At 39.4% G+C, this 14,879-nt stretch overlaps 1 protein-coding gene across 11 annotated transcripts in view; it reads right to left on the bottom strand.

The window, feature by feature from the left end:
• The window catches only part of FARP1 (FERM, ARH/RhoGEF and pleckstrin domain protein 1), a 200,425-nt gene that overhangs the window by 39,089 nt on the left and 146,457 nt on the right, over nucleotides 1-14,879 (bottom strand). For 9 of the 11 annotated variants that reach the window (XM_021530281.3, XM_021530283.4, XM_085581574.1 and 6 more), the window contains 6 exons: nucleotides 14,374-14,521; nucleotides 11,694-11,789; nucleotides 10,943-11,106; nucleotides 9,269-9,337; nucleotides 8,453-8,528; nucleotides 6,576-6,813 (listed from right to left, as the gene is read on the bottom strand). In XM_021530281.3, coding sequence (XP_021385956.2) covers nucleotides 6,576-6,813; nucleotides 8,453-8,528; nucleotides 9,269-9,337; nucleotides 10,943-11,106; nucleotides 11,694-11,789; nucleotides 14,374-14,521 — 791 coding nt within the window. The remainder of the gene's footprint in view (nucleotides 1-6,575; nucleotides 6,814-8,452; nucleotides 8,529-9,268; nucleotides 9,338-10,942; nucleotides 11,107-11,693; nucleotides 11,790-14,373; nucleotides 14,522-14,879) is intronic. The other 2 variants (XM_021530284.3, XM_077781490.2) reach the window with 1 other exon arrangement.

The raw sequence follows: 14,879 nt of genomic DNA, 5'->3' as shown, positions 1-14,879 counted from the left end.
GACCCACAACCATCACCACCAAGAAGCAGACACCAATAAGCAGCTGGATTTCTGAGAAAAGGACTCTTCTCCTACCACTTGTGTGGCAACAAAAGAAAGGCCTATATATTAAAAAATTGTTTCAGAAGATTCCATTTCCCTCATATATTTAGGGTTTCTCTTATTTTTTTATGGAGAAGAGGACTGATCTGCTAAATGAAGAGGAAAGAGATAAGCTAAAGTATACAGAAGCTGACTTAAGAAACTACACTATTCAGAGAGAGAGAGACAGAAGCATTATTGGAAGACTAAAAGAGATTTTGGCTTACTTTATTACATGCTTAAACAGAGAACCTCTTTCGTTCACATTCACTGCTCTTTCCAGCTTGGTGACAACCATGCTGCTGAATGGCAGGGATTCTCCAGTGATCCACATTTCTGTGCACAAGGCCGTGACACCAAACTTCCTCAAACATGTGTAGAAGTCAGGAAAAACTTGCATTGGTAATTTGTTTTTCATCATTAAGAGTTAAATTGCAGCAATTAAAATTTAATTCTAAAGTTACCTCTGACAGCAGTCTAACGGCTCCTTAAGACAAATGAGATTTGTTAAAAAAACAAGGAATTTGACAGAATTTATAGGTCAGGCATCCTTTTTTCTGTTAAAGAACTGTTCCAGAAATAGCCACAGTTCATGCTAATTGCATGCAGATCATATCAATGAGATCTGAATCACTGGTTTTACCAAAATTCAAAATTGGGTCTGCTTCATCAGTTCAACTGATAAACATAATTCTTGCTCTCCGAGTACCCTATAAAACTACTGGGACTTGAAACTCTCAGAAAAAGACTGGAAAGCACATTATGCCAAAGGGATCTGCAAATAAATAGGGCTAGATATTTTTTGTATGCTTAAGATTTTTTTATTCTTCTCTCTTCCTTGTCTTCCTGGAGCTCCCCAGAAGAAACTTCTAGTGATTACAGAGACTCTCTGTTTGTGTGTTTATTGTGGGACTGAAGAGGACAGAATTTAAAACATCTCTGCTTCTTACTGAAGAAAAAGAGGGCCTATAAACAGCTTTTAGATCTGTCTCACCCATTTTCTATTTGACTTTCTCTGGTCACCACCAAGTACTTGCATGTACAGACAGAGAAGTCAGAACAGGAGTTGCAAGCATGAATGCCCTTGCTTCAGAATGAACAGAGCTACTTCAACTAATAAAAGCCTCACTGCAAAAAAAAAACCCCAAAAACCTGTACTACAAATATTCAGGGGAGAAAAGACAGGTCCTGAAGCAGTCTGGTCAAAAAATACTAGCCCATTTAGTGAACCAATTCACAAACCATTGTTTTTTCACTCTTTACTGGGTTCTACTGATTACATTCAACATTACCAATGCTGCTCTGTGGAGAAAATTCTTTCCAGTTTTGCATGCCCATTAATCTTGAAGAAAACGAATAGACTGATACAATTTTTTTCAAACTATTGATATGTAATTCTTTCATGATGCTCATCTGCCTATAACTCAGCTTTGTATAGCTCACATAAGGTAAATGTGAATACAGCAAACCTAAAAACTTTCAGTGACATGTTGATATTTTTCACCTACAGAAATTTCTCTTCAGCTTTTCTTTGATATAATTTGTATTCAGTGTGCAATGGTTAGTGAGATGGTGCCTGTTAGGCAGGCTATGAGCCATGGGTGAAATGGCAGCACTTGGTGTAAATCATCTTCAGAGAACACTCCTCTCTGCCATGCACAAGGAGTATGTTTGCTAGGGGATATGGACATAAACTGAAAACAGTGCAGTCTAGGCCATTCAGGTATAAAAGCTCCATACCTGGAATAGCTTATGTAGTTCTTGGCTTCTACAACAACTTGCCGCTCTCCATCTTTCCTTCCTCTATTTATTGACAAATTTAATATCCTGGGTCACTGAGGAAAACTAGATTTTAGGAAAGACTGCCATGAAAAAAAAAATTCCAGAAGATCCCAAGAGGAGATCACAAGTTTGAGCTGCTGCTGAGTATACTGAGTAGGAGAAACCTTAAAATTGTCTGACATGACCTTTCTACTGCCATTGTAGAGGATGGCTGATTGTGGTCAAGTAGCTGGAATAGCAAAGAATGAATCAGATGGTCTTTTATTCAGAGAATACCTAGATCTGCACATTATTATGGACAAACCCCTAAACTGCTTTTGCAACTCACTTCCATATTTACCCAACTATACGGACAGAGCTGAATTCATCAACCCAACAAGAGGCTTCTTCCAACCCTCTGGAAAGACAGGAGATGGGTGATGCAGGACTACACAGTTCAGACTGGACATAGCTGCTCAGTCTCACTGGGACTCACCTGCCTCGTTTGTACCAGCTGCCTAAGGATATCTGGGCACTTGATGAGTTTGAAACTGAAAGTTCATTATTGACAATAAATGTTTTAGAATGGTGAATCAAAAGTACCATCAGCCATTCACTGAAAGAACGGTGAATCAAAAGTACCATCAGCCACATTCCAAAATCTGCTGGAATTGGTGGGAGAATCTGTTAGTTACTCTGTCTGTAACTACCTACTATACTTGAGACAAAGTTATGTTTAGATCACTGCTGTTGTCCAGTGTATTCAAATTAATAAATGTTTGCAACAATGAACTAGAAATGGCAAGCTCCTCTTACCACAAGCACTTTGTGAGCCAGGACGAGAATTCCTCCATCTCATCTCATTTGCAGTCTTGCCCTAAAGGTTTCTGTTCTTTTCTGCAAGGTCCTTTTGATTGTCCCACAGAAACAAATTCCCAGATGAACTCTAAGGGGCCTGATCCTGTCTGAAAATGTCAGTTTGAAATTCCTTTGTCACTTCACCATTCTTGGCAAGGGCTCAGACATGAACCACATGTCTGGTAGAGGAATTTGGCCCACAGACTGCTTTAATTACAACCTTGTCTGCTGATACTAAACGGAGCTTCACTGGCATTAGAATGCTGCAGAAGTTATTAATCCTAAATGAAATTATTTCCTATGTAATTTATAAACTTTACTTCTTTTAACTGGAAGAATTCCATGTGTTAAAAAAACAATTACTTAAATATTCAAAGCTGAAAAAATGCCATAAGACAGAAAACTGCTCATACAGCATTTTTGAGGATAATATTGAAGTGGGAAAAGCTGTTGAGATACTTTATTAGCAACTAGGCTAACTCCAGATACTCAGTGGGTCTGTTCTTAAAAAGTTGTGAATTTAGCATCTTCGTAGGCATATGAGAGAAGTAGTAAGCCTGGAAACAGTATCTGAGAGGATGCAAAATAACAAACACTACTTACAAAATTTTATATTCACTTAAATCCAAAGTGAATATGAAATCTATCCACTTTTTTTAAGTAGCAGAGATGACTGCAAATCCTTTTGTTGAAAATCCATTACTTGAATTCTAATTTTACTGGCTAATGAAGCAATTAATTCATCTGTCCTAACTGCTATTACTTTACTTTATACCTACTGATACTTTTGCTGCACAGGCAATAAAAAATAAATCAAAAGGAGAGTCATGCACCCAATTCCCCATGCTCACACTATTTGGTGATGTGAGCTTCAACTACTTATTTCATCTTATATATTGTGAACTTCAAGGCAATTATTTTACAGCTATTCTAAATCCAAAACACAAACCATCCTCTTTTAGAATCATATACAAGCAAGCTTCTCCCTAATTATCAATCTCACTGTTTGTAGACTCATGCTTTTAACTACAGGAATAAATGAGAGTATTCCCTGTCCTCAAAATATCAGTATCTAAAGAGATGCTTTAAATCATTCCTGTTCAAGAATGAAGTATCTAATCTCTAAGGAAACTAATACTTTAAAGGAGATGAGAGAGTTGATACTTATATTTATACAAAGATATATTTTACTTTCAAAACAGTAAAGTATATAACAACACATCTAACTACTGTAGGTATATTTTTAAATATCCTTCACTCAGATTAAGTGTGCATAGACCAAGGCATTAGAAAAATTAAAAAGACTTCTTATTTTATAATTTTTGTAAAAACAATATTGAAAAATTTTATATTGTCTAAATTTACAAAGTCCTGTAACTTTTTCATCAGTAAATATGTGAATGGATTAATCATTGCTGCATGCATGAACTGATGCAGATCACTGGGAATGACCTGCAGTTCAGTCAATGCTGTTGTTCATCAGTTAAAATTCTGGGATTTATTTTCATTCTTCCACAATAAAAATATATAAAAGTTAAAAATAAGGCCAATTATAAAGAGCATATCCTGTCTCCCAGCTCTAGTAACTGTAGAACAGTTTCCATACAGAGGACCTTTCATCTGGATTTTCTTACTTAACTTGGAGAAACTAACATCAGATTTTATTTGGATACCTTAATTCTCAATAATTCTGGCCAGTGAAAATAAAGTATACACATAATTAGTCTCTTTGTCCTTCTGCCCAAATCCACTCTATGGATAGAACATAAGACAATCACCCTGGAGCACTGTTACTCCTACTATTCTCTTGTCAGGGGATGAAAAATTTCTGAGGTGGCACTACTAAAAAAGTAGCCTATGACAGAGTAACAGGATCCTGCACAGATTTTTTGTGATCAAAGCAAAAAATAAAAAAGCCACTATTTCCAAACCACCCACCACAGAACTCTGATGTCTCTATAATAATTTCACTGAAAGTATAAGCAATTAAAAAATTTATTGCAATATATATTAAACTGATAAAGGATAGAAAGGATTGCCTTGTGAGTAATACTCATACCAGTCTTCATTAGACCTGTTTTAACCAAAGTTTTTTTTTCACTTGAATTGTATCCTGTTCTTTTTCTTGCCCAAGGAAGAGTTTGGAGTTTCAAAATCTCCATCACCAAATGAGCCTGTTGAACCCATTGAAGAAAAAGACAATACTGTCGTTTTTCTTGACAATACTGTCATTTTATACATGCCTGATTTGTACCCTCAGCTCATCAGATTATAAAATGAGTTATGAAGAAGAGTAGACCAGACACATTCTTGCTATGGAAAAAAATTTCCAGCATATTTCAAGATTTCAACAAGTCCTGGTCTTGAATGTCAAGCTGCCTGCATTTGGCCGCAATTTTATTTTTTTTTCTCCTAACTCTGTTGAGGCACTCATAAGTTTCTCTCCTTGCACGGGAGAGAAAAAGATTGTAACAGACATATAAAAGAGCATAATGTACCTATTTGATTTCATTGTTTGTTTTGTCAAAATAACTAGTCAAATATCAAAGCAGCTACAACATATACCTAAAACAAGACTTCATAAAAAGAAGAGTGTATAAAGTCTTAGAGATGTACCTAAATCAGTAATAATTTTCCTCTCCTCCTGCCTTTCAGAGGAGATGCAAACTGTTAAGCATCACTGAGACTTATTATTGCGTTCTAGCATCCTTTCCCTCTGGCTGGCCTGTACAACAATAATGTCTGAAATAGCCCATGCACTGAAATTATCACCAGCCACTCATCATGAGCCCCAGGAGATGCGACCACTCCAGTGAGCAACCACAGTAACCCTGGTCTCATACACGCTGGTGCCTAGCAGCTGAAGACCTGCACACCATCGTCATCACTGAGGCCAACAGACACATCCTCCTCCGCCTCCTCATCAAGCTGAAGGCTTCCAAAGGAGTACTTATTTCTAGGCATGGGAGAGGAGCTCAGCACAACGGGGTTTCCAAACACCAGGGGGTGAGTGAAGGGATTAATGACTTCAGAGTCAGAATCACTGGATTCCGTCCCGCTGCTGGTGGAGCCCTCCATCATCTGGATTGCAGCCATGTGATCCATCACGCCACTGGCACGCAGCGACTGCATCACTGGGCTCTGCTTTGACTGTGCCCCAGCTGGCACACCATTGGCCATCATTTTGCCCTCTGGAGAAGACATCTTAGCCACCCCACCTCCTTTGTGGTGTCTCTCTGATCTATACTCCTGCCCAGGGGTTGAGGATATCTGGCTTAGGATAAATGGATCTGTAACTGATTTATTGCAGAGGTTATGGGTTTTCTGTGCACGAGGCCGTTGGGAACCTGGAGAATATCTGCAATACCCATGGCAGTTAGTGGCGTGGCTGTCCTCCTCCCCAGCCCTCGCCCTGCAGCCGTGCCCGTTTTCTGAGACGTAACCCTGAGAGCCAGTTCTACTCAGGCTCATGTTAGGGCTTGACTCTTTGCTACTGGGAGCCAATGGAGTGGCCAGGGGACTACGGCTTCCCGGCCCTCTAAACATTTCATCAACCAGAGAGCTATGCCTTGGCATCCTGGGGCTTCCCCCAGTGTAGAAGGAGAGATTAGCTGTGTTATCATCAAGGAACTCTTCAGAGAGATACTGGGAAGACTTTAGAGAAGCTGAGGAGTCCCTATACCTAGTTCTATTGCGATTTTCATCTCTGTAGTGAATATAGGCACCACTGGTCAAATCACCCTCATAATTGTCATTTGTTTGGGAATATGACCGGGTTATTTGTCCTCTGAGGAGATCATACTCGCTATCTACATCACTGCAGTCAATGAAAGGAATGGAGGTGCTGCTGCCATGAGCAGCCCTGGAAGCTGGACCTGTGCTTGGCTGCTGTGATTGAGGTCTGTTCTGCTGCATCTTATCCTTAGCAGGCTCCTCTTCTTCCTCCATTGTTGAGACCACTGCTCCATCCACCTTTCTGCCTTCCTTTGGACTCTTCTTCAAGGAAGGGCTCTTGTTCTGTCCAGTGTCTTCTGTTGAAGATTTCAACTCCTTCCCCTGCCGGCAGCTCTGCACTGCTGCAGCATCATTGCTGTCTCCATAGGCTCTAGCACTCTGCAAAGATAATAGAGGGAAGGCAAGGGGGAGACAAAGGGAAAGACAAAAGGGGAAGGAGAGTGGGAGGGGAGAGGTTTGGGAGGGATGGGAGCCAGAGGGAAAAGGCTGCATGTAATTATGCACCAGGATTTCACATCCGCAACAACATAGGAGTCTCTTGGAAAGAAAAGAGGGAAGCCGCAGTAACCCAAGCCTTAAAATTAATTAGAATTAAAAAAAAGAGATTTCTGATCTTGAAGAACAGAAAAAAACATAGGCTAAACAAGGGAAGAGAAGGCAGACAATTCAGTGATAATGTAAAAAGGGGTATTTGAGGTGTTTCCATGCTCTAAAGCAGCCACTAACACTCTAAAAGCACCAACCTGTGCACATTATTCTGAGACGTTGGAGGAAAATATACAAATATAAAACAAATTCTGCACAGCCTACTTAGATACACCAAAAAAGTCACGTGTGGGCTTTGGAGCACCCTACATTCGCTCCCTGGAGCATACCTGCCACTGGTTCATAGGCTGGCTTTTCTGCACACATCTGCCCAGCAGCCATGCTCCATCTATCTGAGCTTGTCTCAGCAATATTAAAATGCTGCAAGCTATTTGAAATGGGCTCCATCTTTAACAAAATTCTCTGAAGTTCCTAAATTTGCAGAAAGGGGAGAGCCTGTGAATATCAAGAGGAAGTGATGCATGGAAGGTGAAGGTTCAGGTAGCATTCTGGCATTAACCTAGTAGCTTGCTCCTGACATTTTAGGCACTACTTATCATTAGGTTATGTGATTAAAGGGTCATCTCCACAGACACAGATGAGCAAAGAAAACACTGGCAAGTGGAGAAACCACAACAACCGAGTCAGGAAAATGAAGCTTCCTGACCAGTCTCCTCTGAAGGCTGTCCCAGGAGAGCCATCAGCCCATATGTTTGGTGTGTTTGGGATACAAGTAACTGGAGAAACCAGAGCCAAAGAGTGGAAGAGGGTGAGGCCACTGGCACTGTCTGTGGGAGTGCTGTTTTCTGTGTTTACATGTGTGGCTATGTTTTCATGTACTGTATGTGTGCATTCACATAGGTGCCCACAGTGAATACATGCTTTAGGAACTTGCAGTTGCTGCAGGCTCACCCCTATTGGGGTTTTGGACTTGTGAACTCCCAGCACATAGCAGCTGTCAGCATGAGATAAATACATATGGTATCTACCAGAGATAATGGCTTAGAAGGCCAGAGGTGCAATCTTTCTGAGGAAATAATTGTTCTCCTCCCTGGTTAATGCTAACCTAACACCTTGAAATGGGCAACCAAGACCTCTCAGCAAAGAAAAGTAATTACACTTTCCCCAGATGCAATAGCCAGCTGCAACCAAGGACCCCATCAGCAACACTGAGGGTTGCAATTTTTCACATGGTCATTAGTACAGCTCAGACAAGCTCACTATTTATATTTGTCTGGTTGTCTGTAAGCAATGCTGTTTCACTCAGCAGAACCTAAAGCTTATGACACCCAGGGCTCCTTAGCTTCCAGCTAAATGGTAAGCAAGCAGAAAACTATGCTCCTAGGGTTTTAAAACAGCAATTAGTGGAGGGAAATCTAACAAGAAATGTTTGAAAGGATTTCATTTCCAGGGTTTCATCAACATCACTGACTTGTTTTGGCACCTCTGTATGCTGTTCTGAAGGCTGTGCAGTCAGACTCCTGATGGAATGAATCTTGCTGTGTTTCCTGGAGATAAAAGGAAAATCACATAAAGAACTATTTCAGGTTTTTTTTCTACAAACAGGAATCAAGAGGCATGCTTTTAAAACAAAACCTTTGAATATTGGCTTTCATAAAATTTTGCTCCAAAACAGATTAACATTCCTCCTTTCTGTAAAATTTTAATGTGCTGTGTGTTGCAAACATACCACTGTAAGAAAAGGGAAAAGCGCCAAAGCAAAAATTATCTATCGGGTAAGTATGAATCATAAGCAATGAACTATTGTCATGGTCTTTGTGGCATTTTGGCCATTACTTTCAGCTCACCATGAGCATGATGAGTTCAGACAGAATTGGCTCTAGCAAGCTAGAAGACTTGCAGTTTCCCTGGAGACCTCTCCCTTGAGCTTGGCTGTACCTTTTCTTACTTTCAGTTTTATTCTGAGCTGAGTATGTCTGTACACACACATTAACCACATCCCAACAAAGAGGGTGCAAATCAAATTGGGAGAAAGTTACCTGTGATAGCAGGATGTTCATTGCTGAAAAACAGATTGAAGACTACTGATTTTAAGTGAACTATAAGTTACGAAACTTCTGCTAAAACATGCAGGACCACGGGATGTTACACATGTGATAAACAGTCAAGCCAGCAGAGAAGGAATTTTTTTCCTTGGATCAGTGCCAATATCTCAGACTGTAACTAACTGGAAATCATTACTTTTCTTGGATTATAACATATTGGGAAAATAAATTTATTTCCTCACCTTTCAAACTGCACTTTTTTGTGCCCTCCTTCCTTAACATAGTCAAGAACTTGCTTCTGAGTCCGACCACTGGAAGAAAACCACAGTTAAAGTATTTAATACAGTATATCACCTGACCATCATAACCTTGTATTTGGCTTGCATATTAAGTCACAGCAACCAGAAAAGTATTTGTCACTATCATCAGAAACTCAGGTTAAGATCATACAGAAGGGGATCTGGTCAGATACACACTGATTGTTGCCATTTTGGGGGTTACTTGCCTCTTTTTTTTTTTTTTTTTTGCTATGGAGTTACTTTTTGATGCCATTTCTGAACTGCTTAAATTCAGCTTTGTGGGCCCTATAGGGTACTACATTACTGGAAAGTCACTACAATTGAAAGTGAAGCAGGGGTTAAGCTTTCCTGCAATGAATTAATATATTCCTGAATCCTTTTTAGTCAAATACCAGCCTTATCTGATATTAGTAAACCCTGGAACCAAGACGAAACCCCCGACATCTACTTCATTCCTTGGTTCCTACTATAAAACACATATTTTCTGCAGAGGTTTAGGCTGGAAATCCCTTTCTACCCTTCTGCTACAGGGTGTGAAGTAGTGAGAAAGCCCAGCACCTTTGTCTATTGTGCAAAGCTATAAACTCCAAAGCAAACTGAAAGCAGCACAGGAAACCCACACCTCAAGAATGCTCAACTGAGAGCTAAATTCTTCCAATTCATTAGAGGCTTTCAGGGCCTGGAAAAGGTTACTGAATGTAGCAATACAGATCACAGTGACTGGAGGATGTAGCTAAAACCTGCTTTCCAAAGCCTGAGGTAAATTGAATGCACCTAGTCTTCTATTTACTTCAGGCAGAAACTTAACAAGTTATAGTTTGTTTACCCAACATAGGTCCTTCCATCTTAATTGATTTACTTTGCAGGCAGCAAAGAAGGTGGAAAGAGAGTCAGAATGGTTATATATACACTGTGTTCTTATGCAAGGCATGTAGAGTGCATCATTCATCTCAGCAAAGAGTGTTTCTGGCTGTACAGCTCGTATCAGCTTCACAAACAAAATAAACTGCATGAATAGAAGGATTTCCCCCTGGCATACACAATGCAATATCTACATTAATGCTTCTGCCAGTGTAATGAGAAAAAAAAAAAAATAAACCCAACTATTGAAAGCTTTCCTACAGGTCAAACAATATCACAGGTATACCTGCTCTTAGCAGAGGTGATCATCTCACAATAAATCCTTTGTGAGAATAAAGCCATTGCTTTTAACTACACAAATATCGGTATACCGCAGGGACATGCAACAATCTCTACTCTGACACACAGGAAAGACCCATCCTAGGAGCAGAGGATTCAAAGAATCCCCAAAGATTGCTAGCTAGGGTTGCTTAAGACACGGGTGAATTTTCTTGTGCAAAACCAGCTGGACCCTATATACTTCATATCTTACCTCCAAAAAGCTACTTTGCAACAGCTACTACAAAATTAATGCAGGTTTTTTTCCCCTAAAGTGTTCTTTGCACTATTCTGGCAGAGAAGATGCAACGGAAAATATAAAGTAGCAAACTACAATGTAAAAAAGGTGAGCTGAAAAGAACAGGTTTAATCCTAGACCATTATGGATGTGATTTTGAAATGGAGAGGCAACAAAGGTGGAAAGAATGCATGTCTTACCTGAACCTAAATGAAGAACCTCTAGAAAAAAGAACAGGTTTAGGCTTTGGTTTAGGTTCCTCAAAAAGCCTGAAAAAGGCATGATGCTCCACACAGATCTTCCAGAAAGACTTGCAAAAATCTCGACTGGCCATAAGGAATTCCAGGGTGTCCTGGAATGAACTCTGAAAATTGGGATAGCATTTGCAATGTAAGCTGGTCAGCAACATAGATTAGAGAAATGTATTGACAAATCAGGTGCTATGCTAAAAAAACAACAACAACAAAAAAAAAAACAAAAAAAACAAAAACAAAAAAAAAAAAAAAAAAAAAACAAACCCAAAAGTTTCTTCCCAACTTACTGGCTTTCAGGCTTAACAGGCCCTATCCTTCTAACGTTGAGACATTGCTGGTCTGCCTGTCAGTATCAAAGCTATTGCTCAAACTTCCTTTCACTGACAAATATGACGAGATAAAGCAGTGGTTTGGATGTTAATGAGAAGAAATTGATTATATGCTATACCTTAAGAATTGATACAATACCAGAGTTGCAACCAGAAGGTGACTCTGGAACATTCTATTATGATTGATCCAGTTTACATATCCTTTGCCAGGACTGCTCACCTGAGATACCAGGTTGATGTGCACAGTACCAACAGTGAACAGAAGCAACTAAAATACTCATGAGTTGATAAAAACCATGTGTGATCTGTCTGTAGAAATTTACCAAATAACTTTTTGTCAACTTCATCAACTCCTAACAAGGACTTACATTCACATCAGGCCGTAGTTTGATAAGAAAACGTTTCCTCTTGAAGCTCAGCTTTCGAACCTTAGCCCAGTTGAAGGCATTGATCTTGGTGTGACCCTACAGAGAACAAAGTCAGCTGGGTTTAATCATTCCACAGCTAAATGGAAAAATCTAAACCACTAAAGAAGCTTGTCATAAATTAATCATCTGTTCACTTAACTTGAAATGATGATATTTTTTATAACTCATCCTCTGATAATGCAAACCATAAACATCTGGTGCAATGATTGAGGGCAGGCACTTATGATTAAATTCTTGCAATACAGGACTAGTTACTGTGGAACTATCCAACCCAGTATCACTGCACAAGACATGATGGACCAGATTTTTTTTATCTTGTGCCACTATTCAGACTCAAGATTTTCTGTGGACTAAATCCCCTTCCAAAGGTGTCTCACTCTATTTCCACTAGTGACAAAGAATGCATGGAATCCAGACACATCACCTCACTTCGAGGAAGTAGATTTTCTCCCTCTTTTTACATCTGCAGGGCAAAATAAATATATCTTTAAATATTGCTTAATTGTGAAAAAAACAAGCAACTACAGGTTTTGTATTGGAAGTACAAAATACTGTACATATGTTGACCTTTCATAGGGAGAACCAGAAGCAAAAGCAAGCTAAACAAATTTTTTGTCTCTGAAGAGCCACAAAATTATTTTCTGGGAAAAAGCAACCAAAATTCCATAAGCAAACAATAAGAAGGAAATTATCTTCATAATACTCCAACTCCCAGCCACTACATCATTAGCCCCTACCCTCCAGAAGTTTCATTTTTAATGTATGTCACCAGGTATTGGAGGTGTTATGTTAAAATATTCACTACAGCAGTTTGTTCAATGAAGACTTCAATACAAACATTCCTAGAGAACAACACAGAAGTTTCAGAGAACTAATACAACATTGCTAAAAGCAGAAACCCACGTTGATTTGGGCACCATCACCAGACAGCTGTAGGAGTAATGACAGTGTAATGATCTCTGCTAAGTGAACCAGCTGTCTAAGAATCACATAATTAACCTACTTAAAATAATCAGCAGCACTGACACTGATTTCTAAATAAATGGTAGACTTTCAAATAAGTCTGACTACAGCTTATGCCATTTGTGAGTAAAACTTTATTTTCATTGGGGTCATTCTAATGAGAACCTCATATTTCAATTTCTATCAGTTACAACCAAAATAAAAATAAGAACTTAGTTCTTGACCTATGAAGTGGTTGATGGTAGCCCTAAGCCTTTCAGCATTCAGTCTTGGAGCGTCACCCAGTAAAATTTCCAAACTTTTCAGAAACTTTAACAACAAAACTAAACTGTTTTGAAAGTCCCAAACACATTATGTCGAGCAAACATGACCTCAGACCTTGACAAATCAAGCCTTGGGCCATCAGCCTGCAGCTACACTTTACAGAAGGGTCTCAGCTGTGTGCTGGGACTCTGAAGTCCATGCTGCTCTCTGTGGACAAACACTTTCACCTTGAAGACAGCTTTAATTTACAAGGTTTGGCAGCTCATTAATTCAGCTGATGAAAATGCTCTGGGGGAGCAGGGGAAGGACCTGAACATACAATTGCTTGAGTTATGTGCATTTCTAACAATGTCCTAGTGTTCTCATGTTTCAACCTGTGCTTCAGTTTTGGGGTTCCACTACCAACTCATTTAGTTGATCAGGGATCTTTTTTAATTTGCTGCCCTTTTTTGGCTGTTTGTTTGGTTGGGTATTTTTAAATCTTAGAGATTTGGGTCAAATACTTCTGGGCTTGTTTGTTGCTGTTACTTTTTTTCTTATGAAAGGACTCAAAGTACTTTGTAAGGCTGAAAACACTAGTATTTTAACTATAGTAAAACAGTTCAAATGAATAGTCTTTTTGACAATTGTAAAAAGGGACATTTTATAGAACAGCTTATTTACTGTTTTTAGCATAGAGCCAGGTGAGCATCTAAAGTGAAAGCAGCTGACACCAGCTGACTACCTGTATCTTCACAATTGTAAAAGCCAAATTTGTTACTTACATAAGGGGAACTGCAGAATGACAATTTGACAAATTTACTAATGATGCATCATGAATATTTACTAGACTGACTGGGTGAGGAAAGAAATAGAAGGAAAACTGTTTGGATCTTTAAGGGAAAGGAGTAAGATTGATGGATTCAGCAAAGATAAAATGGCCGAGGCTGGTCCAGAAAACTGTAAAAACTTTAACAAAGTAACACTACAGAGAGCTCATATTTACTGCCTTCATCCTTCTGCATGGACTCTAGCTGTCTGTTGTTTTACTTGTCTCTGCTTCTCACCCATTTAACATGCACCATGCCTGCAAGACTTATCTGCTGGTACATGTAGGAGAAGTCAGCATGACCAACCTGCAAATCATGAGCCATGGCTCAGTTTGCATCTTGAACAGCACATTGTGGATGCAGATGGAGCTCTAAACAGTGCATTCACAGAAGGTAGGAGACCCTGGAAGCAGAGGACCCAGTGCAGCTATAACAAGTTTAAGATCATTCTTAGAAAAATTTTGGAAGCTCCTGCATTTTTCTAACTGAATACTTGTAGACATGGCTGAGTTCCTGAATTCTGACTGCTGTCAGAAATCTCTCTGCTTTATGAAGTACAAAATCACGTCCTGAGCGGCTCTAACCTGAAACACCAGAATGCCTGTGTTGGCAACAGCCAGGTTGATTTTTGTCCTCTCCCTGTCCTTGGCTGGATGCAAGCGTATCCCATACATCTCCAGCCGACGGGCAATCTCCAAAAGCTGGAAGTCAGACTCTGCTGGTGTCTGTCCCCTTGAGAAAGAGAACAGCAAACATTCACAAGCTTGTCACACCTTTCAATAGAGATCAACAGGTCCTCCAGAGAACAAAGAGACATTTGATCAAAGAGACTGAAAACTGTCAGAGGTATAATTTCTGTATGGTTTTTCTACATCCTCAGACTTATATCCGCTAGAACAACTTACTCTAAACAAATATCAAATAATACATAGATTTTACAGTCTATTATAACTTTTGATTCCTTCAATTCTGAGTCACCTGATATAGCTAGATTTTAAACCATTAGCTCTAACAGAATTTACTACCCCCACTTTGTTTTTTCCACTAGAAGACATGCCATATTCCTAAAAAAATAATGAATGGAAGCATG

The sequence above is a fragment of the Lonchura striata genome, chromosome 1 (assembly GCF_050655825.1).
Source record: "Lonchura striata isolate lonStrDom1 chromosome 1, ASM5065582v1, whole genome shotgun sequence".
In the NCBI taxonomy this organism is placed as follows: Eukaryota; Metazoa; Chordata; class Aves; order Passeriformes; family Estrildidae; genus Lonchura; species Lonchura striata.
Note: the sequence above shows the minus strand (reverse complement) of the source record. Positions and strands in the feature narration are given on the sequence as shown.